The sequence below is a fragment of the Psammomys obesus genome, unplaced genomic scaffold (genome assembly GCF_907164565.1).
Source record: "Psammomys obesus unplaced genomic scaffold, mPsaObe1.curated_primary_1811, whole genome shotgun sequence".
Lineage (NCBI taxonomy): Eukaryota > Metazoa > Chordata > Mammalia > Rodentia > Muridae > Psammomys > Psammomys obesus.
In genome coordinates, this window is record NW_026593947.1 from 1421994 (window position 1) to 1443234 (window position 21241).

A 21241-nucleotide genomic window follows, 5' to 3' on the forward strand; every position below is an offset into this window, starting at 1 on the left:
GTTCTGGACCCTCCCATGGCAGCAGGAGTGTCTGCAGAGAGTGGCAACACTAGCATCATAATTCCTGCTCTTTGGGAGAACAGCCTCTTGCAACCCAAAAGCATACTACGTGTGTGGCACCAGAAGTCCCTTGGCTTTTAAAAATTTTCAAGAATGTAGAAGATATGAAAGTCAGGAAGGGATAGTCTCATGAAAGCTGTAAAGGAAGTTCTAGTAAACAACCAGAGAGCCATTTACCCCTCTAAAAAATTAGCTCACATCAAAATCAGTTACAAGCAGGGCAGGGTGTTGGATATAAATCTGTTCATCAACAAGGTTAACACTAGCGTGAGGCTCAAGCTGCTTTTCTCAAAAATAAAAGCTAGAAAGAATGAAGAAGAGGAGGAGAAGGAGAAAGAGGAGGAGGAGGAGGAGGAGGAGGTAGTTGTGATGAAAGAGGTATGGGGAGGAGAACAGGAGGAGAGCAAAACATGAAAGATGCAAAGTTTTAAAAGCTGTGGGATCAGCTGGTAAGGTGCTTTCCAGACCTGAAGTCAGATCCCCAGAACCCACATAAAATCTGGGCATGGTGAGGCAACTACATGCCCAGACAGGGAAGGAAGAGACAGGAAGACCCCTGGACCTTACCAGCCAGTCAGCCAGCTGATCAACAAGGGAGCAGTTTGGGTGAGTGTCATCAAGGGCCACATCTTAAAAGGCTTGGTCTCCAGGCCACGGTGTTGCTGGGAGTGCTGGAACCTTTCAGGAAGGCCTGCCACTGGGAGTTTGCCTTAGAAGGTGACACCAAGACAACCTTTTAGCCCCTTCTTATTGCTCCACAGTCGTCTATGAGGTAATGGTTCTGTTATCCCTGCCCTCCTCACATGGGGTGAGTCTCCCACAGAGCCCTAAAAGCGCCAGGTACCCAGTCACAGTCTACAGCTTCAAAATCTGAAAACAAAATTAACTTTTTCTCATTTTAAGCTGATGATCTCAGTTTATCTGTCATAGACATGGAAAGTTGACACACACCAGGTAGATCTGCACTTTGCACTTTGGTCAAAATCCTGCTATATTCCCATGGACAGAATAGCTCTCGAGGATGTAGGTCAGGCATCCTACTCTCTTAGAGATCAGGCTTCTACTGCTGGGTCGACTGCTTAGTTCCCCATTTCATATCAGCACACTGAACCCTGCAGTCAAACTGGTACCATGTGAGAAGGGCTTCGAAGGCACCCAGGATACACTAAGGAATTGGGGGAAATGAAAGAAAGAAAAGAAAAGCCAAATACTGAAGGTTCTGTTGAAAGATCATGTTTAAAATGTGCATTTCTGTGCAAGGATACAAATCTACTCAGTCTAACACTTTTCATGCAATTTCAAATGCATGAAATTCTCTATCATTTACCACATACATGAATTAGTTAGTTATTTTCAGTTCTTACTCATTTCTGTCCACATCACCACCCATAATTACAGCACTTGGCTGGGACAGAACAGCGTTTTAGGAGCTTCCTGGAGCTCCAGGAATTCTCAGCTAAGCCTTAGAGCGTGGGCTTGTTCAAAGAGTTGAAGCCTTTCAATAATAACAGAGCTTAAATGTACAGGGTAAAGGAAAGAGGGACAGAAAAGGATCATCAGAAACAAGTCTATCCTTAGTAGTCCAAAGGCATTTTTAAAAACCCTATGTTACCAGCCACCCCCATTTCCATCCCTACTCCTTACCCCATCCCTGCCCTTCCAGCTTCTGCAATCAAGGACTTGAGCCTGGAGTCACACTTGCCCAGGTAAATTTGCCATGTCGGAAACTTAGTACTTTTTTTTATTATATTTGTGCCGTTTACAGTTTTGTTTTTAGTTGCACTTTGTTGTCTTTTCTTTTTGGTTTGCTCCAAACTCCTTCCAAACTTAAGGAAGGAGGGGTTTATTTAGGCTTATACTGTAAGAGTACAGTCTACCATGTGTGGAAGTAATGGAGCAAGAGGCTTACGTATCAGGTCACACCGTATCCACAGCCAGGAAGCAAAGAGGAACACATTGTATCTATGGACAGGAAGCAAAGGGACAATGCTCACTTGACCCCTCCCCCTCTAAGGAAGTCCGGCACCCCAGCCCACGGCATGGCACCCCCACATTTACAATGGCTCTTCCCTCCCCAGTCAACCTAAGCTGGATAATCCCTAGCAGACATGTCCAAAGATTTGTTCTGGAGTGATTCTAGATCACTGTTGAGTTAACAACCAATAAACCATCACAGGTAGGGAACCTGACTCAGTAAGACAGTTCATTTAAAGACTGAGAGATAAAAAATGATTAACGAAAGGCAAAACTGTACACAAAATTCTGTTTCAGAGTATTGATTGTATGAACATATATTTCTGGTTGGAGATGTAACTCAGTTGTAACAGGGCCTACACAGCACATACAAAGTCCTAGGTTTAATTCTTCCCACCTCAGAAACTAGGCAAAGCAGTTAATGTATTTCTAGCATATGGTAAGTATGGGCAAGAGGTTCAGGAGTTCAAGATCATCCTTGGCTACACAGCTAGTTTAAGGTCAGAGGGGACTACATAAGAAAAAGAACATTTCTGAACATTAACATACATTCACTCTTTTACTATTTTAGTATGTTTTATGTAATTTCAAATGTATCATCAGGTAATTTTTATTCATCTGTCCTGTAACAACTAGAAAGTCCATTCCTTTCCATATCTTCATGTAAACAGCTGGGTGAAAGGAGCTATGAATAATTCAGCTATTTCCTTGATTAGAAAGGAAAAACCTCCTTTTAAATCAATTAGTGCTATTTTTCAGATACACAGAATCAGCAAATGAAGAAAACATGGAAAAAGAATGAATGAAGAAGGAAATACAGGGTATTCAAACATCCATGGGAGAACTTAGGTGCCCAAGGAAGGGGCCTGGAACATCTGGGGAGTTAATTTAAAAATGGATTGTGGATTCAGGGCTTGATAAAGTCTCCCAAGAAGCTGAAAATGCATCTCACCACAGGGCCCCACATAAATCCTCATGAATTTATATTAATAGTAGACTGATATTCCATCCTTATGCAGGAATGAAAAAGGAAATAGCGCCAGCCTAGGATCACTAAATACCAATAAGATTGGCACTTAAAGCCGTGAGTTTGGATTGTGGAAGGGAAGGGGAAACGGGTTAGCCAGACTGAAAGCGAAAGACGGCTTATTGTACCAGAGTACATGAAAAGCAGTGTGCAAAGATTTGCTAGGCACATTTGTGCCACACAGTGAAGTAGATTTTGGCCATAGTAGCAAAGACACCTCATCATCAAAGACCCACAAGTTCAGGGCCCTGTGACAAGAAAGACATTAAGACTGAATGAGTACACTCTGCTGGGGGCAATTTACTGATGATTATCAAAGTCTAAAGTAGTTTTCATTTAGCCCCGCATTTCTGTAGAATATATAAGTGTCCCCTAAGGCGGAAATAAATATATAAATAGACAACCCTACCCCACAGATTACTTCTATAAACAAATTGTGGTTTCGGGCAACGTTAATCAACAAAAAGAATTAACCAAAATGTCTTAAAGATTAGCCGTGACCTTATTTATGGCTTCATTACTTCCACAATTTCATTTGTTGGTTGTTTGTGTCACCTCAGCTTTGTTTTAATTGCAGAATCTCTAACTCTATTAGACAGCTTGGTGAATGGAGGCTGCTCAGTTTGCGTGCTGGCCAGTTTTAGGGCAGCTAGACAAAAGCGAGTCATTTTAGAAGAGGAAATAACTATTGAGAAAATTTCCTCACTACACTGGCCAATGGGCAAACTTCTGGTGCATTTTCTTGGCTGATAATTAATGTGAAAGGCCTAGCTCACTGTGGGTACCACCACTGCTAGGATTATGGTCCTGAGTCTATAAGATAGCAGCTGAGCAAGCTACGGGAGCAAGCCAGTCAGCAGCACCCTCCATGGCCTCTGCAACGGCTCCGGCATCCAGGTTCCTGGTTTGAATTCCCTTAGAATGGACTGTTACCTGGAAGTGTAAGCCAAACAAACCCCCCCCCCAGGTTTCATTCAATCGCAGTGTTTTCTCTCTCCAACAGAAACCCTAACTAGGACACGCCTCTTCACCAAAATATCTCGGAATACCTAGACGCCATTTGGCTAACCTGTGTACCTGGTGCAATTAGGTTTATACTTTTACAGTGATAGTGAGTTAGCATGACATGAACCTGAATGGAGAAGGTGGGGAAGCCTGACGCCCATGCTAAGGACAATAGGTGACATCTTGGACACAAGCATGCAACAGTCCCAAGTAAAGGTGAGGCATAGCCAGACTTCATTTTAGGTTCAAAACCCCAGGTAGCAGTGGAAGTAGGGACTGGACATGAGGAGGATCTTGAACTCCTATTGGAGCCGTGCTACAGAAGGGAAAGCGACCCAGAATTGCTCGGCTTAGCACACTGGCAGGTACCTGTCATGGGCGACAGCTGAAAGGTTCTGTCCACAGAAAGAGACGGTGGTGACTGCAGAAGGGGTGTGTTTCTCAGAGCTGACTGGGACGGAGGGCTGCACCCTCAGCAAACGAGGCACGGGACCAAGTCAGGTGCGGTGCGGTTCTCGCCCCGGCGCCAAGGGGGAGGGTGACAGAGTTGAGGGCACTTGCAGGGGACAGTGTCAGGAATGTGTGGAGGCCCAGGTCTGAGGGCACACCGGTGGCAGTGGGCCTACAAACTCACTGACGGCTTTACCCCCTTCCAGCACTACCTTCTCACATTTCAAGGAAAGCAGAGCGTGAGAGGAGCAATAGTAGTATTTGACTTTTTGAATAGCAAATGCAATTTTGTTATATGACCCAAGATTTTCCAAAGGGCACACGTTTAATAGCTGCCTGTATCTCAGAAAATCAGTTCTGTTCTGTGTCTGCCAGACTCCTTTTTGACGCAACAGGATTCCAGTTTTAGTGGGGAGGGGAATAAGTTCACAAAGGTCTTTTCTTTTAAAACTGGCATTTTCTCTTCATGGTAAAATGCATGCAAAAAGCATATGATTACGGTATTTATGCTTCCATTAAGGCATCCTAGAAAGCTCAGGGAGTCTAGTCTACTATTTTCCTGCATTTCGATGTGTAACAGCACAGCTCCTGCTTTATTTCAATTATATTTGAGGACAATGCATTTTTGGTGGCAAGTGATTACACGATGACAGTAAGCAAATGTCCACTGAAGCTGCCTCAGAGTTCAGTCTCTGAATACAAATACAGATTGCATGGTGTCCCCAAGCAAATAAAAAGCATTACTGACCACGACTTCAGGGTAACTCTTATAATTCAAAGCCCTCTCAACTTCCTATGCGGACCCGTGTGACTTGTATGGAAAGCAACCTTGCATTGTTAAGAAACAATGCATAAAACACAGGAATAATACCACAAATGCAAGCCTGCCACTTGATAAAGCGATTTAATCAAAGTGAACTTAGAATGGAATGGGCGATGTCCAGTGACGACAATAAAACTCCACAGCTCTCCGGATCTTAGCGACTAGCTCCTGCTAGAGACTCGTGCTTTTCTGTTCAGTAGCCCAAGCACATCAGATTCCCAATTTGGATGAGTGAGTTGCACAGAAAAGAAAATGATCTGGGAAGTGTGCTGATGCGGGGGCCCAGCTCACTGTGGGCTGTGGTCCTGTGTATCGTAAGGAGGAAGCAGGCTGAGTAAGCTGTGGGAGCAAGCCAGCAAAGCAGTGTCCCTCCGTGCCTCTGCGTCAGCGCCTGCCCAACAGCTGCAGAACCTGTAACACCAAGAAGCCACACGGCTCACCATGGACCTGCTGCACCTAGGTCAAACGGGGAGTGGGCAGTGTCCCGCCAGACCTTCGGATCTAAACTCCTAGAAGGTCGGCATAGCTGGGAGGGGTTCCTGCAGTGCATTCATCTGCTGAGGGTTACAGCCCTCCTTCCCAGTCAGCTCCGGGAGCAGGCCCTACTTTGAAAAATCAAACCTTTGATACCGCTCATGGTGAGATGGGACGGGTAACTCTGGGTTCTCTGTGCACACCCTAAAACTTGAAAACAAAGTGTTCTAGAACATAGCCTGTGAGGCAGCTTGACATTAGTGAAACAAATTCCTCAAATATCAGATATCGGCTGGCAAGGTTTCTCCAGGGCCGGACATGGAGCCCATTTGGTAGAGCGCCTGCCTAGCATGGCTAAAACCCTGGGCAAAAACAGGGCGTGGTAGCACAGGCCCAGCATTTGGAAGAGGTAGGTGGGTGACAAGTTCAAAGTCATCATGGCTAGCTACTTAGTTTGACGCCAGCCTGGGATACGTGAGACCTTGTCTCAGCCTCTCACCTTGCCCTACTTAAAAAGAAAAGTGTGTGTGTGTGTGTGTGTGTGTTTGTTTTTCTGGCCCACAGTATGCAGACCTGAGTCCACAGTCAGCCAGCTGTTTCTGTAGTTGGAGGTGAGAGTACACCATAGTAAGAGCATGTGGTGAGCAGCAAATCACTACCTGGAGGAGCGGAAGCAAAGGAAGCAAGAGACTGAGGTCTCACCGTTTTCTCAAGGGTGCGTGCCCAGCCACCTGAGGGCCTCCCACTGGGCCTGCCTGTCACAAGGTCTACCTCCTCTCCAAGGCTCCACATGCCGGGAATCAAGCCGATGGGCACTGTTTCGGCTCAGTCAGTCTCTGACTGTCACCACCAGGGGTCCTCCCCTCCACTGGGGGCTTGCTGATGTAGACAAAACTGTCAAGAGTGTAGGTGGAGCTCCAGCAGTTGAAGAGTCCACTTGCTACAGAAGACTTCCAATGCATTCCCTGGAGAGTACAAAGTTAAAGACCTCCCAGCTCTAAAAAACAAGTTGAAAGCAACTGAATCTTGTCACCCCCTGTCCACCTCATAGAGGAATCAGGAATCACCTTTAAGTCTCTGCTGTTGAGGGAAACACTTTTCGAGCTGTCTCCCCCAGTTTTATTCATTCTGTTTATTCACTGTTTTCTGTATCCATGTGGGGACATGGTGGTCTCCAGAGAGTAAAAGCCTGCTCTGTAAGCTGTAACACAGATTCTGAAATACCACTAGGGTGCACTGGTCCCAGAACTGAGCTCTTTGTTAGCTGCTAACAGGGCTAATGTTTCCCAGGCCTTATGGACAAATGCCGGTAACACCCCATTTCACAGGTGAAAGGAACGAAGCAGAGTGCACAGTTCATAATGAAAGGGCACAGAACCAAACTTGGGAGAGCTCCTGCCATAGCTGAAGTTCAGGAGCTCAACTGCCTCTGATCTTGAAGGAGAACTGTATATGGATGAGGGAGTTATCAGGGTCAAAAATACCTTCAACAGCTAACAGGTTTTTCTGCTGGCCAACATTCAGTTGGTAAATGTAGCATGAAATCTGACCATCTCAGCACTGAGCATGTGAAGACAGGAACTTGAGAAGTTCAAGGTCATCCCCGCCTTTATAAAAAGGTTGAGGCCAGCCTAGGATACAGAAGATTGTGTCTTTAAAAAGAAGGAGGAGGAACAGGGACAAGGAGGACAGGCAAGTGGGAAGGGAAAGAACGGGATGGGGGAAGAGGAAAAGGAGGAGAACAGGGCTTTTCTTTGAGCTCTTCTGTACACAATTCCTTATAACCAAGCTAGGGCCCACACTCTTGAAAAACAAAAATGAAAACAAAATCCTCATAGCAGCAAGTTAAGCAACAGATCGATTTTTTTCCAAGTCAACAAGGAGCCAAGCTGGGCAAGCCAGGAAGGGAACTGCCTCTGCTCAACGGCTTCCACACAGCTTTCCCTTTCGGCTTCCCAGTAAAGCCCAACCTAGAGCACCTATCCAAGATCCTGCCAGGAAACAGCTACCACTGATGTGCAAACCCAAGCAACCTTCTGGTCCTGATGTGTTGAGGGCAGGATCAAGGGCTTCAGAGGTGCTAGGGGAGAGATCCCTCGTCATAGGATCCCCAACCCCCACACACAATCAAAAAAAGCTAGCTCTGCAGCAAGTTCCAGCTGTCCAGCCATTTCCAGTATTCACTAGTTAGAACTCTGTCCCACGAATCACAAGAAATCTAAGAAGCTTAAATGCTGAGCTATGCACCCACCGATGTGAGGAAAACAAGGATTTGTTGCATAACGGGAAGGAGGGAACAGGGATGGATAGGTAGGGTAACAGGTGGTGTCTTCCGGAGTGCAGAGAAGGATGGAAACACGTCAGATACACTGCATCTGACACAGGGCTCTCAGCCAACCGAGACACACCAGCTAAAAAAGGAGCTACCTTAGCCAGGAAATAAAGGATTAGGAACCACTGGCCATGCGCAAATCTTCAGCGTCCCTAGTTATACCCAGAATAAGGAAGAAGCCTATGAACAGGACGGTAAACATAAGCTTTACTATTCATGTAGAACACAGATTAGGGTCTGCCTGTTTAGCATATATCTAACATGAATAAAAAAACTTATCATGGGCATAAAGAACAGAAGGTGGTACCACCATAGCATGCACTTTACGACTTGTGAGATACGGTTAGTATGCATAGAAATCTGTCAGAAAAAGCACTCACAAAGCTAAACAGTAGTAAAAACAAGAAGACTAAAGCATGAACACAGGTGAATTCACCTGGGGCCTACTTAAAGAAGCATGAATATATTCCGAGACATAACTCTAGGCATCCAAGAAAGTCACTGTAATATAATATGTGAAGCCCGGACAGTGTCCCCACTGTGACATAAAATTCACATCACTTTTACTATATTTCCCATATTGCTTTTACACTTCTGGCTATGAAATCCATCAAAATGGTTGAGCAATGAATTCTGTGGATTGCTTTCTTCAGTGAATAAAGAAAATCTGAGAAGTACATTTCAGATTATCAGCAAGACTGACATTCCCACGAAATACAGAGATTTTAATAGCAAAGTTCAACACATACCCAAAGTTCAACAGATGCAAATTCTGGTGACATTTAGTCTGTGGACAAGTATCTATACATTATTACTGAAGGAAATGTCTAAGTAGTTTTAAGTTTCAGATTTCCATCAGAATGATTAAAGTTTGTGTAATCATATTCTAGATCATCTTGCAGACACATTAAAAAAGTCACTATCTGAATTTTAACTCTACAAACATAAAGACAAGAAAAAATGTGTCAGCTTACTGATAACAAAAACTGGAGGTCGTCATAAATGATATATCAATATGATATTCCAAACCCTCCTGGGCATGGGCTCAGCAGGTGTGCACCTTTATAGCAATTGTTTGAGTAACTTTATAAAGATTGAGGTTTTATTAGACTTTTGACTGTCCTACACAGGAGTCCTGTCCCATTTTATCTTTATATGTATTTAAGTAATATAATCACGACAGTTCACAGCAGTATGTAGGAGTAAGAGATGGCCTTTCCTCAGAAAAGGGCATAAGTGAACAGCATTAATTCTGCCTTTTCTCCTACAAGACAGACAATGGGGGAATGCCAAGCCCCCAGGCCAAGTCCAACAACAGGATGAGGAAGAGCACGACAGGCAGGAAGGCCACTTGTAAAAGCAGCAACGCCTTTAGCCATGAATGGACACCTCATTCTCTGCGAAAGCAACGACGCAACAGAGAGTGTCTGAGTGTCTGTAATCTTTTGTTTTCCCTGCAAAACTAAATCATGGCCCTCCGGATAAGCCAAGGGGGTTTGGAAGAAAGCAGTGTCAAAGGTGTGCTTCTAAAATACTTGCTGCTCGGTGTGACCTTTCCCTGTGACTTCCTTGGACTGTGGTGGGCATGAGCCAAGGGCCTGTTTCAGACCTAACGAGTAGAGCAGGGCGTGGAGAGCACTGGTGTAGATGTGGAGGCTGGAGCGGGGAGCACTGACCATGCTAATCCCTTTTGAAGGCTTGCAGAAGCCTGAGGGTGAGATAGCAGCTCTCGCTGCTCTGGGGTTTAAGGCACAAGCTTGTGGCACTGAGGAGCAGGCGGTCCTCTCTGAATGTACCTGCTTTTCTGATTCTCGAGTATGTGCAGGCAATCGCAGATAATCACTTTATCTGCCATCGGTAACGCCTTGGCCACCTTTCCCCAGTCCCCAGGAGCGCTAGCTGGCAGTGCAAGTGTTTTGGTGGCCTTCCTCTCGAGAAAGCACCTTCAGGCAGATGTGCATGCCTTCTGCTGCCACTTAACCTCTGGCAGGCAGCTTCCACAATCATGGCAGAAATGAGCCAAAAAGCTTTCAAAGAAAGTGCCCCTGCCACTGACGGTACCTTCATGCTTGAGCTCTGACATGTCGATTACCACATGCCTGAAGGGCACAGGCAGGAGGCAGGAATGACCTAAGCGCTCACTCCTCATATTCACCGTGAAAGAGGGTCTCTGAGATAATCAAGAAAAATGGAAACGACAACAAGGGTCAGAGCCAGAACATCCCTGGGATGCTCGCTCGCTCGGGAGCTGTTGTTCCTTCTGTTATTTTTTAAAATAATGTTTCCTTCTGTAATTGCTGGAAATTGCTTTCTGCAGTTCCAAGCTTCTGATACTGATAGCCGGAAGTCAGTGATTAAAATCAGGACTGTTGCCAACGCTGCAGCGAGGACTCGTCACCGGAGTCCGCCGACTGGGTCCTGCAAAGAACTCTGAAGCCACGACCACCGGACCAGCATCAATCTGAGGATCCTTGAAACTGAAATTCTTGGAGTCCACCCTCAACCTACTGCATCAAGACAGTCAGTGTTTCGAGAAGCCTTTCAGGCAAGCCTAATGCACATAAATGCTCCAGAAACACTGCTTTTAAGTAAACCCATTTATAATTTACAAAGCCCAGCTGCCATACAGAGCGATAAGCGACGTTTATAGCACGATTGGCGTATTGTTTATGACAATAGTGTGCACATGTTTGATATGAAAAGAAATGAGAATTATTCTCTTCAAAGCTAAACTCCATATGGTGTTTGAGTATAGAAAGGGAGGGGTGGGAAAAGATCCATCTAAGACTGTTTCAGCTAAAATCTGAAATATGTATGTAGCCAGTTGAAATAAGTATGCCAGCCACACACAGAGCCTTCATAAGCGTGTGTCAGTGCATACGGGCTCACAGAGTCGGTTAAATGTTTAAATGACCAGGTAACCATTACAACACAATCCTTTCATTCTGTCTGCTGCACTGATGAGCATTTCAGGACGGAAGTCTATGGGGGCCAGATGTACTATCTTTACTATTTATCAACTCTTTCACAGTATAAAATTATGCCACCCCAAGTGGTCCTTCAAAGTCACAGAACCCGTCCTAGCCAAAAGAGAACACGCGGCTTACATCTGAACTTGACTTTGATCAGAGCCACAAGCAGCTCCTCATGTCAAAGGTCTTGAAGAGCAGGGAGAGCCAGCCGGGAACTGTTAGGAAAGCAAGCAAAACCTCTTGCTGCTCTTTCCATTAGCCACTGACTTGTGTCAACTCAATAGCTTTAGCTCTAACAGGTCTTTAAGGCTGTTAGTCACCAGCAGCTCACAGGGGCAGAACCGGCAGAGCGCTGACACAAAGCCATGACTGGCGCCACCTACCTGTCCCCAGGCTTGGCGCTCCTCGGCTTCTTTACTTGTGCATACAGAGTGTCCATCAGGTGCCCTTCCCTTGGGCTCTGGGGCCTGGCACCGAGAGCCAGGCACCCTTCGTAGGCTGGCATGGCCCCATACACCAACTCTCCGTCACAGCCGAACGTCCGATGGAATTCCTGGATTTCCGCATAGTCACGCTCTCGAGCTTGCCGCTCCCGGAATTCCCGAGTTTTGGCTTGAATCCTGAAAAGTGAGAACAATGCTGAAGCAGGAGAAAGGACTGCTTTTCCATGAGGCGAGCACAGGAACCTTCCTCAAGCTGTTGCTCAATGTACTTACTTTCCTGCGGTTATTGGGAGGTCTATTACGAGTGATAATTCACAACATTTCAGATTTGCACGTAACGCCATAAATGCTGAGTATAATCATTCCGTTCATGTTAATATAACTCAGTGATAAAGTGAACTCACAACGATGAGCTGACATAAAAAGAATGAAAACAAGGGACCTCAGAAACAGCTCAGCCAGCAAAGCGCTTGCTCTGAGGACTTGCGGGTGACGCCCACACCAACCATGGCGGCACCTGTGATCCCAGTACAGGAGATGGAGGATGGTTCCTGGGGTTTGCTGCTCAGCCCATCCAGCAAATCAGTGAGCTGCAGTTTCAGAGAAATACCAAACACCAAAATAAAGGTGGAGAGTGACAGAAGGCGACAGAGCACGACCTCTGGCATCCTCACACACACACACACACACACACACATCCAACTGCTTTTTGATTGGATTTGAGGCCTGCCCCATGGGTGAAAATTATTGCCTGATATCATAAACCGGGTCAAAAGCCTACAACTGTGAAAGTCATAGGTGCTACAACGCAGCCTCCTATCGCTGCTTCATTAATAATTTAATGTGGCTTTATAAATTTACTATAGCTTTCTAAATGCTTAGCACACTCAGACTCTACTTAGACATATTTCTAACTTTTTTAAGGCAAAAGGTAATTTTAAAAAGTGACATATATCTTACCCAGAGCCCTCCTTCTTGGTTAGCTTCTTTAGGTGTACAGATTTTAGTATCTTTATCTATATTTTATGTCTAATATCCACTTATAAGTGAGTATATACTATGTGTGTCTTTCTGCTTCTGAAATACCTCACTAAAAGTCAAATGGAATGGACATTGGAAGAGGGAGAAAATAGGAAAAAGGACAGGAGCCTACCACAGAGGGCCTCTGAAAGACTCTACCCAGCAGAGTATATCAAAGCAGATGCTGAGAATCATAGCCAAACTTTGGGCATAGTGCAAGGAATCTTATGAAAGAAGTGGGTAAGACCTGGAGAGGACAGGAGCTCCACAAAGAGAGCAGCAGAACCAAAAAATCTGGACACAGGGGTCTTTTCTGAGACTGATCCTCCAACCAAGGACCATTCATGGAAATAAGTTAGGACCCCCGAGCAGATGTAGCCCATGGCAGTTCAGTGTCCAAGTGGGTTCCCTAGTAAGGGGAACAGGGACTGTCTCTGACATGAACTGATCGGCTGGCTCTTTGATCACCTCCCCCTGAGGGGGAAGCAGCCTCACCAGGCCACAGAGGAAGACAATGCAGCCAGTCCTGATTAGACCTGATAGGCTAGGGTCAGATGGAAAGGGAAGAGGGCCTCTCCTATCAGTGGACTTGGAGAGGGGCATGGGAGGGGATGAAGGAGGGGGCTACAGCTGGGATACAAAGTTAATAAACTAATTAATAGTTTAAAAAAGAAAAAAATTGACATATACACTATTCCTCCCCTTCTATCTATCGTCTGTCACCTGTTTGCATGTATGTGTGGGTATAATGAATACATATTATTCAGAGAAAAGCCACACAGATATGAAGATCTATGAAACTTCAGTATGACTGCACATTCTATGGCATCAATGGCAGGAAGATCTCAGATCAGAGACACTGGTTTTGACTTCAAGTTTTTCATATAGAATAGAATCCTGAGATCAAGGACAGAAAAGACATTCATACAATTAAATTCTAAAATAAAACTGCCCGTACTAAAACTAAAAACCTCTTAAATGATCATTTTTACTGATTTAAAGATTTTATTAAATTATTTGGTACAGAGATCTCTTCAAATTATATTGATATAATTTATGCTGTACTTGAAAAAATAATTCTCAGTTAAATTTCTATAATTTTTGATGGGAAAATATTTTCATTATGCATTTATGAACTGAACATTTATCTGAAAGCAGTGAAGCCCTGACAAGGATGTGAGGAAAGCTACCTTATTTTGAGGATGTAAGTTTGTGAGACTCTAAGAAAAACAGTGCTTAGACTCCCCGAAACAATCAGAATCACCATGCACGTACCCAGCAGGCCAGCGCGGGCACACATCCAAACAAAACCAGGCTTGGGCATAACTTTAATATCTTCTTATCCTCCTGACACTTCAACCCTGTGTCTCCGTGTTGGCATTTACACGTGTGTGGGTGCCCACAGAAGCCGGCAGCATTGGATTCCTGCACTTTTAGCGCACTAATGTGTGTGCTGGGAATTGAACTCAGGTCCTCTGCAAGAGCAACACCGTCTTAGTCACCTCTCGGTATTTGTAAGAGAAAAAGTGATTTACTAAAAAGTTATACACCATAAATTTCCACAAAAAGCCAATTGTTTCCTGTAGCGTTTCTCACAATAGTTTTGATGTGGAATCAAACTAGATGCTCAAAACTGAATAGATTTATTTTTGGGAAATGTGAGTAGTACTATTCAGCTATGTAAAGAATGGGACCCTGTCTATTAGGGCGGTGCCGTTGAGGTCAGAGGACGTCACCCCCAGTGACAGAAACCAAAGGCACAGACTGACATCTCCCAGCAGAGAGTCAAATGGTAGCTGCAGAGGCTGTGTCAGGGCAATGGGGCCGCGGGGGGGAGGGGGTACCCGAGAGGTCAAAGTCACAACTAGGAGGGAAGGCTGGAATCCCACTTTTGTTGCAGGGACCTCATGTGGCAGCAATGCACACCTCGAAACAGAAGCCAGGACTGGATGCGGTGCTTGAGAAAATGGCGACAGTCATCTCCCTGGGTTGCCCGTCACACCAACTACTGCCCAGCTGTAAGCACAGTTACGCCAAAGTAAAAACGCAAAAACCAGCCAAGAATTCTTTCTGCAATGCAGTTTATATTCATTTTACTGTTTCAGTATATTTACTTTTCTTCATATTTGAACTAGATTTCTGTTTGCATAAATGACTCCTACGTATACGGTGAAAAGAGTCTGGAAAGGTTCCCAAATAACATGGAAGCTATCCCACCCGTGCTCATGAGTACCACAGAGAGAGCGGGGATGGGGGAAGGAGGGAGAGAGAGAAGAAAGCTGGGGGCCAGGATTTCTCACGACCAGAGCAGCAGAAATCCTCAACAGAATACTAGTGAACAAAATTCACAATCTTACACTATGACCCGTGGGTCGTAAGGACTAATCACAAGAATTAATTCTATCAAATGATGCAAACGAATTTGCCAAATTCACCTCCACCAGGAAAAATACCACATTAGGACTTCCTATGCTTCAAAAATGTGTTTCTCCAAACCCTACAGCTTCCTTCACGTTCAGCAGAGGGATGCTAGCTTCTCCGCAGTAAGCAGTGAGGGCATACAGGCCTCCCCGCCATCCTTCCACACAGGGCTTCAAGTTCTTGACCATCAGAGGGGCCTGGCCAAGTAAATGAAAAGCAAGTGAGGGAAAGGAAGACACAGTCTTGTTTTTAAATGATATGGTCTAAAAGAAAATCCAAAGGAATATACAAAAATCTAGGGCAACAAGGCCAGTTTCTCAGGGGACAGAACACAGGGCAAATGCTCAAAGCCCCATAAGGTGGCTGAGGCAGTAGTTCAGGTTGGGGAGCACTTGGCTTGTGTGCATGAGTCTTGGGTTTAATCCCCAAAACACTCTGACCAATATCACCAGCGTTTGGAAGCAGGCAGGGGCAGGGTTTTAAGCCAGGCTTGGCTACATTGTGATTTCCAGCTCAGTCTGGAGCAAGGTCACAGGGACCTTGTTTCAAAACAAAACCACGAAACTCCACTGAGCTTTCAAGATGTTTTATATATATATTATATATATATATATATATATATATATCAGTACATAATATAATAAATATAATATGTATGTAGTGTGTGTGTGTTACGCCATGGCGTATGTGTGTAGATCAGAGGACAACCTGCAGAAGGCAGATCTTCCTAAGTTCCAGGTGCTGAACTCAGGTCTCCAGCTTTGGTGGCAAATGCCTTGACCATCTTGCTGACCTGGCTGAACTTTATAACAGGCAGCTTAAACACAGATGCCCTGAAGTTAAAACTGCAATACCACTTAGAAATGTTTTTAAGGTACATAGATACAATGAAATAAAACATTGTAGTATAGAAAACAATGTAATAAAACACGGTGCCAGTGTGGGGATAACCGTATAAGAGAGCTGAGAAAAACGAAAAACTCTCTGAAGGAGAGTTTCCACTCTGTGTACTCAGAGGGGAAACATTCAAGATGAACGTGGTCGATTCTTCCTATAGGGATGCATGGCTCAGTGCCAGGCCTATAAAAACTCAGGATTTCTACAGTTCCCGAGGAGAGTATTTCCACTTTATTTTGGGTTGAGGAGCTCACTCACTGGAAGGCCGGATCTGGCATCTGTGAGCCCAGACGCTGATCTTTCACACTGCATGCATCAGAGCACCACGTGAGGTACTCACGAGCTAAGACGAAAGCTGAACAGTGGAGGAAGAGAACAGTTAGATGGGAATCAACCTTGACTGTGGATTGGACAGGATCGAGAATCTCCAGTCGGCTCTCGGGTGTACCTGTGGAAGTTTCTAGATCGGGCTGAAGGAGGAGGGACGCACAGTCTGGTGTGGACGGCGGCGTGGAGGAGGAAGTGAGCTGAGCACCAGCTTTCATCCACTCCTGCTGCCATGCCTTCCCCACGGAGATGGCTCTTCCAGAAGCCTCTTCCTCAAGGCGCTCTTCTCTGGTATCTCAAGGCAGAGCAACACAAGGACCTACTACAAGAGGCATCCCACCTCACACTGCCGGCCCCTCACAATGACAGTAACGGGGGTATGGTCTGTTCTAGCAGCAAACCCACACAGGCGAAATTGTGCTTGGAAGTTTAAATAGGACAAGAAGTGTCCCTGTGTGTCAACAGACAGGGCCACGTGAAACTAAGTTTCTGCACAACAGAGCACACACCGCCCACAGGATGGGAGAAAATCATCACCAGCTACCCTTCAGACAATGAGCTAACAGCTAGAATTTACAAAGAATTGCAGAGAGTAAACACCAAGTAAGTAAAGAGTCAGCCAACAAAGGGGCCAATGAACGGAACGGATGGTCTTGAGAAAAAAGAAACCCAGACGGACAATAACGATATAGAAAGTCTTTGACCTTCCTAGCCACCGAGGAAATGCAAACTAAAACTCCTCTTAGATACCACCTCACCCCAATCAGAATGGCTGTTACCAAAAACCTGTCCCGAATGTTGGAGAGGATTTGGAGAAAGAGGAATACGTTACTGTTGGTGGGGTGCAAAGTGACACAAACATTGGACAGTCAGTGTTGCAACTCCCCCAAAGTAGAATTACCATTTGACTCCACTCAACTGGGCCCAGAGATCCCCACACTCCATTACAGAGATATCTGCCCCCTCACATGTATTGCTGCTTTACAGCAAGGATATGAAACAGCCCAGTTCCAACAGCAAATGAATGGATAATGAACATCCAGTATGTACATAAGATGGAATACTATTTAGCTCTAAAGAAAAAACAAAACACAGGGAAATGGATAGACTTAGAATAGTTAAAATTACAGGTCACCCAACCTCAGGAAAAAAAAAAAATCCTCCCCAAACCAACAAAACAAAAACAATACAAAAAGAAACAAAACAACCACCCCTCCCCCTACAGGCTAGATTCTAGCCTATAATGTGTGCGCGCTCTTAATGCTCCAGAGCACGTGGAGGGTTCCGAGAACAACGTGTCATTGGTTCTTTCTGTTCATCGTGGGTTCTGGGAATCTGGCACACGCGCTCAGACTTGCGCAACAAGTGCTTATATGATGAGCCACGATTTGGTTTTTTCCTGAACTCAGGTTCAACCAAACAAATCAAACAACTCCGCACTCTCAGGAAGAAAGAAAGGAGCCATTTCTTTATCCGGCCCAGGTTTTTTCATTCTGCAATTAGGAGGATGGATTCACTGTGCCTCCGCCAGCGGTTCTTAGGAAGGCCCTCTAGGAAGAGCAGCACCTAACCCCCGACAGGACGGCAGCTCAACCATCCCAGCTCGGGACCACCAAGATGCGTTCACAATCCCCAAACTCCCCAGAAGAGCCAGAAACCCCAGTTGGGACAAGGCCTTTGCAGAGATGGAACATGCTGAAGAGTTAGCCACTCTCCTGGGAAGCCTGAGGTTCTAACAACACTGTTCCCGTAGATTGTCCACAGAGAATTCTGACCTCAACAAAGTAAAGCAAAGAGCCATGATGATGGTCAAGGACAATATTCTAAAACTCGTTTAATACTGGGTGTACACAATGAAAATGCTTCATACATGAGAGACAAATTTTATTCTTTGCATCATACTGTTTTTGCTCAACTCAGGCTCAACTGTCCCTGCTCACCCCAAACCCAACAAAAACAAAAGACACAAAAAACAAAAACAAAAAACCACCTAAACTATCAGGAAGAAATAAAGGAGCCGTTTCTTTAACACAGCAGAATGTTAATCTGAATCTCAATTACTATCATCTGGTTATGCACAATATCATTACTTTGCTATTAGGTAGCAACTGGCCACTGTAGATAATCATCTCATCAAAGACCACAGCCAGGGGGCACGGGCATTCCCATAGCCAGCCTGTCTCGGTTTCTCATGGTCCTGGGATGAAGGCCCTGGTCCCATGAAGCAGAAGTTTTGGTTGATGAGATGTAAACATGCTTTTGTTATAATCCTAAATGGGTGTTTTAATCTGTCCACACCTGTTAATTGTCTTGTGAGGAGCGTGGTCTTTGCCAGCTTGAGTTAGTTGAACTCGGAGGACTTTGGGGAGTATAAATATGACAGTTGGGGGAGGGGGGTTGGAACCCTCGGCTACTTGGAGGAGCCGGAGGAGGGCAGCTTGCTGCTCTTGCTGGTTACCTGGACTTCTGGATTTCCTGACAACAGAGACTGGTGTGGCCCCCAAAAGAATCCTAGGACCCTACCTAGCAGGAAGTAAAGAGAACTTCGTCTCCTTTCCCTTAAACCTTCTTTTCTCCTACCTGGGGTTGGGGTTGAGAGGAGGTGAAAGCTTTAAGGAACCCCCAATAAAGCCGTGTGTGGAAAGAGTAGTGCCTGCAGTCCCATACATGTCAGGCAAGTGCGTCGCCACTGAGCCATCTACCAGCCCATCCTCTACTCCGTCATACTTTTGAGATTGGGACGGGCTAAGTTCAGGCAGACCCTGAACTGGCAATGTTCCTGCCTTGGTCTCCCAAGAAGGGGAGGCTGTAATCCAGCTCCTGCCAGGCCAAACCTCATGGAAGTTTGGGTGGGGGAGGGGAGAAAAAAACGAGCACAATCACAGAGTTGAAAGCTCTGCATTAAGAATCAGCATTTATGCCTTATGTTAGTCGATGTGCGAATCCTACAACTGCACTCAACCCCTCTGAGTTCAGCCGAAGCGATGCCGCCCTCAGCGCAGCTGCCCTCAGGAAGCGAGCCGAAGCATGGACTCCCCAGGAGTCCTGCATCTGAACACCCGCCAGCACATCGTCCTTTCTACATTGCTGGTGGGGCCTGGATTGGGATGTTCTTTCCAAACTACACAAATTAACAGCCACTGGGGGCCACCTTCCTTTGCATGTGTGCGGGTGGATGGTTGTTCGTGTGTGTGTGTGTGTGTGTGTGTGTGTGTGTGTGTGTGTGTGTGCGCGAGCGCCCAAGGCCAGAGATCCCTACACAGTCAGGGACAGGTCCTAACTGCTCTCCACCTTGTTTTTTGAGATGGGGTCTGTCGCTGAACCTGCAGCTAGATGAACAATCCAGTGAGTGCCAGCAGTCTTCTTCTCTCCCCGCCAGCACCGAGATGTCAGGCACGCAGAATGTACCCAGCTTTTCGCAGTTCGGCTGAGAACCAAACTCATGTTCCCATGTTCACATGACAAGGTGGTCACCCACTGGGCCACCTCCAGCCTCAGCACACTGTGAGAGGTCAGCTTATCAGCGTGAGATACTATTTGTGAAACCAAGCTCAATGACTTCTTCTTGTCCTTCAAATTTGTGTGAAGTTAGAGCAACACCAGTCATCCAGGGTGCTACCGCCCCCTCTGCAATCCTATCTAGCAACGCCGATCTCCCCCTCTGCGCTCCAGTCGTGGGAAATTACTCTTTCTTGTTGTCACTTGTGTATTTTAGCCCCAAAGTAATCTTCTACCCTTGCAGCTCACACTGATGACAAAACCTCAGTGTTACAAACATCGGCACACCTATACGAGGACCGCTGTGACGGCAGGTAGAGGATTTGTTCAGCAGCCCTGGTGTTTATCTCCAACCCTGTAAAACCAAGAAAGGCTTCTTGGGGAGATGGCCCCGGGAAGGCGACTTTTAAAAACCAGTAACATACCGTGTGTGTGCATGCGTTTGTGCATGCGTGTGTACATGTATGTGTCTGTGAGACAGGGGGAGGGAGGAAAGGAGGAAGAGAGAGGGGAGGGAGGGAGAAAAAGAGAAATTTTCGGGGCAATTTACAAGCAAAGTAAATAAAGCAGGATGAGTAGGCTGGAGATGAGGCTGCGCTGCTGCGGTGCTTGTCCCGAGTTCACACTGCACGGGTTCTCCTCCCAGAGCCTCGGTGTGATGCCACACACCTGTAACCACAACATTCGGAAACAGAGGTGCGAGGGTCAGAAGTTCACGGTCCTTCTCAGCTACACAGAGAAATCCAGCAGCCAGCCTGAGCTACATGAAACCTTCTCAAATAAAAACAAAACCGTATCTCCAAACAAGGAAATCAAGTGACTTTCCTAATTAAATCTTAAAATTCACCCTGAAGTCTTCTTTACCACTACCCCTTTTCATGGAAAGGGCTTTGCAACATTTCTAGAATATTGCTACATGTTAAATATATTCATCCTTAGAGGAGAAGCTTACCTCAGGAAAAAAATGTTTGCCTCAGGGGAAAAATATTTTCTATGTCCTAATAAGAATATTATTTTTTTTAAGCCATTATCTTGCAGCTGAGGCCTAATGGATCCAGATGGTCACCGCTATGAAGAATACCCTGTATTCCTTTATTGGGACCCTGAGGTCACGAATTATCTCTGAGATGGAGGGTTATTCATGCTTCTCAACAGTTAGGTTTTGTTCGCCCTGATCCAGCCTGTTCGTCTCAGGCTAGCTGCAGCAGCAGTGGTGGTAACTGGGCCTTCCAATGCAGCACGGCAAGCAAGCCTCCCTCTCCTCTTGCTTCAAGCCTCTCTTGCTTCGTGCGTCTCTGCTCTCCCTGATCAAGCTTTAGGTAAACACAGGCAGCTAATCAGCTGACACCCTCAAAAACACCCCACACTGCTCCCTGTCACTCAAGGGCGAGGATTTCAGATTTTTCTGAATGAATGAGAGAGAGAGAGAGAGAGAGAGAGAGAGAGAGAGAGAGAGAAAGGAAGGAAGGAAGGAAGGAAGGAAGGAAGGAAGGAAGGAAGGAAGGAAGGAAGGAAGGA

General features: G+C 45.7%; 1 protein-coding gene across 8 annotated transcripts in view; it reads right to left on the bottom strand.

Moving 5' to 3' along the window:
- The window catches only part of Pard3 (par-3 family cell polarity regulator), a 416186-nt gene that overhangs the window by 112135 nt on the left and 282810 nt on the right, over positions 1-21241 (bottom strand). For all 8 annotated transcript variants that reach the window (XM_055617584.1, XM_055617582.1, XM_055617583.1 and 5 more), the window contains one exon: positions 11501-11737. In XM_055617584.1, coding sequence (XP_055473559.1) covers positions 11501-11737 — 237 coding nt within the window. The remainder of the gene's footprint in view (positions 1-11500; positions 11738-21241) is intronic.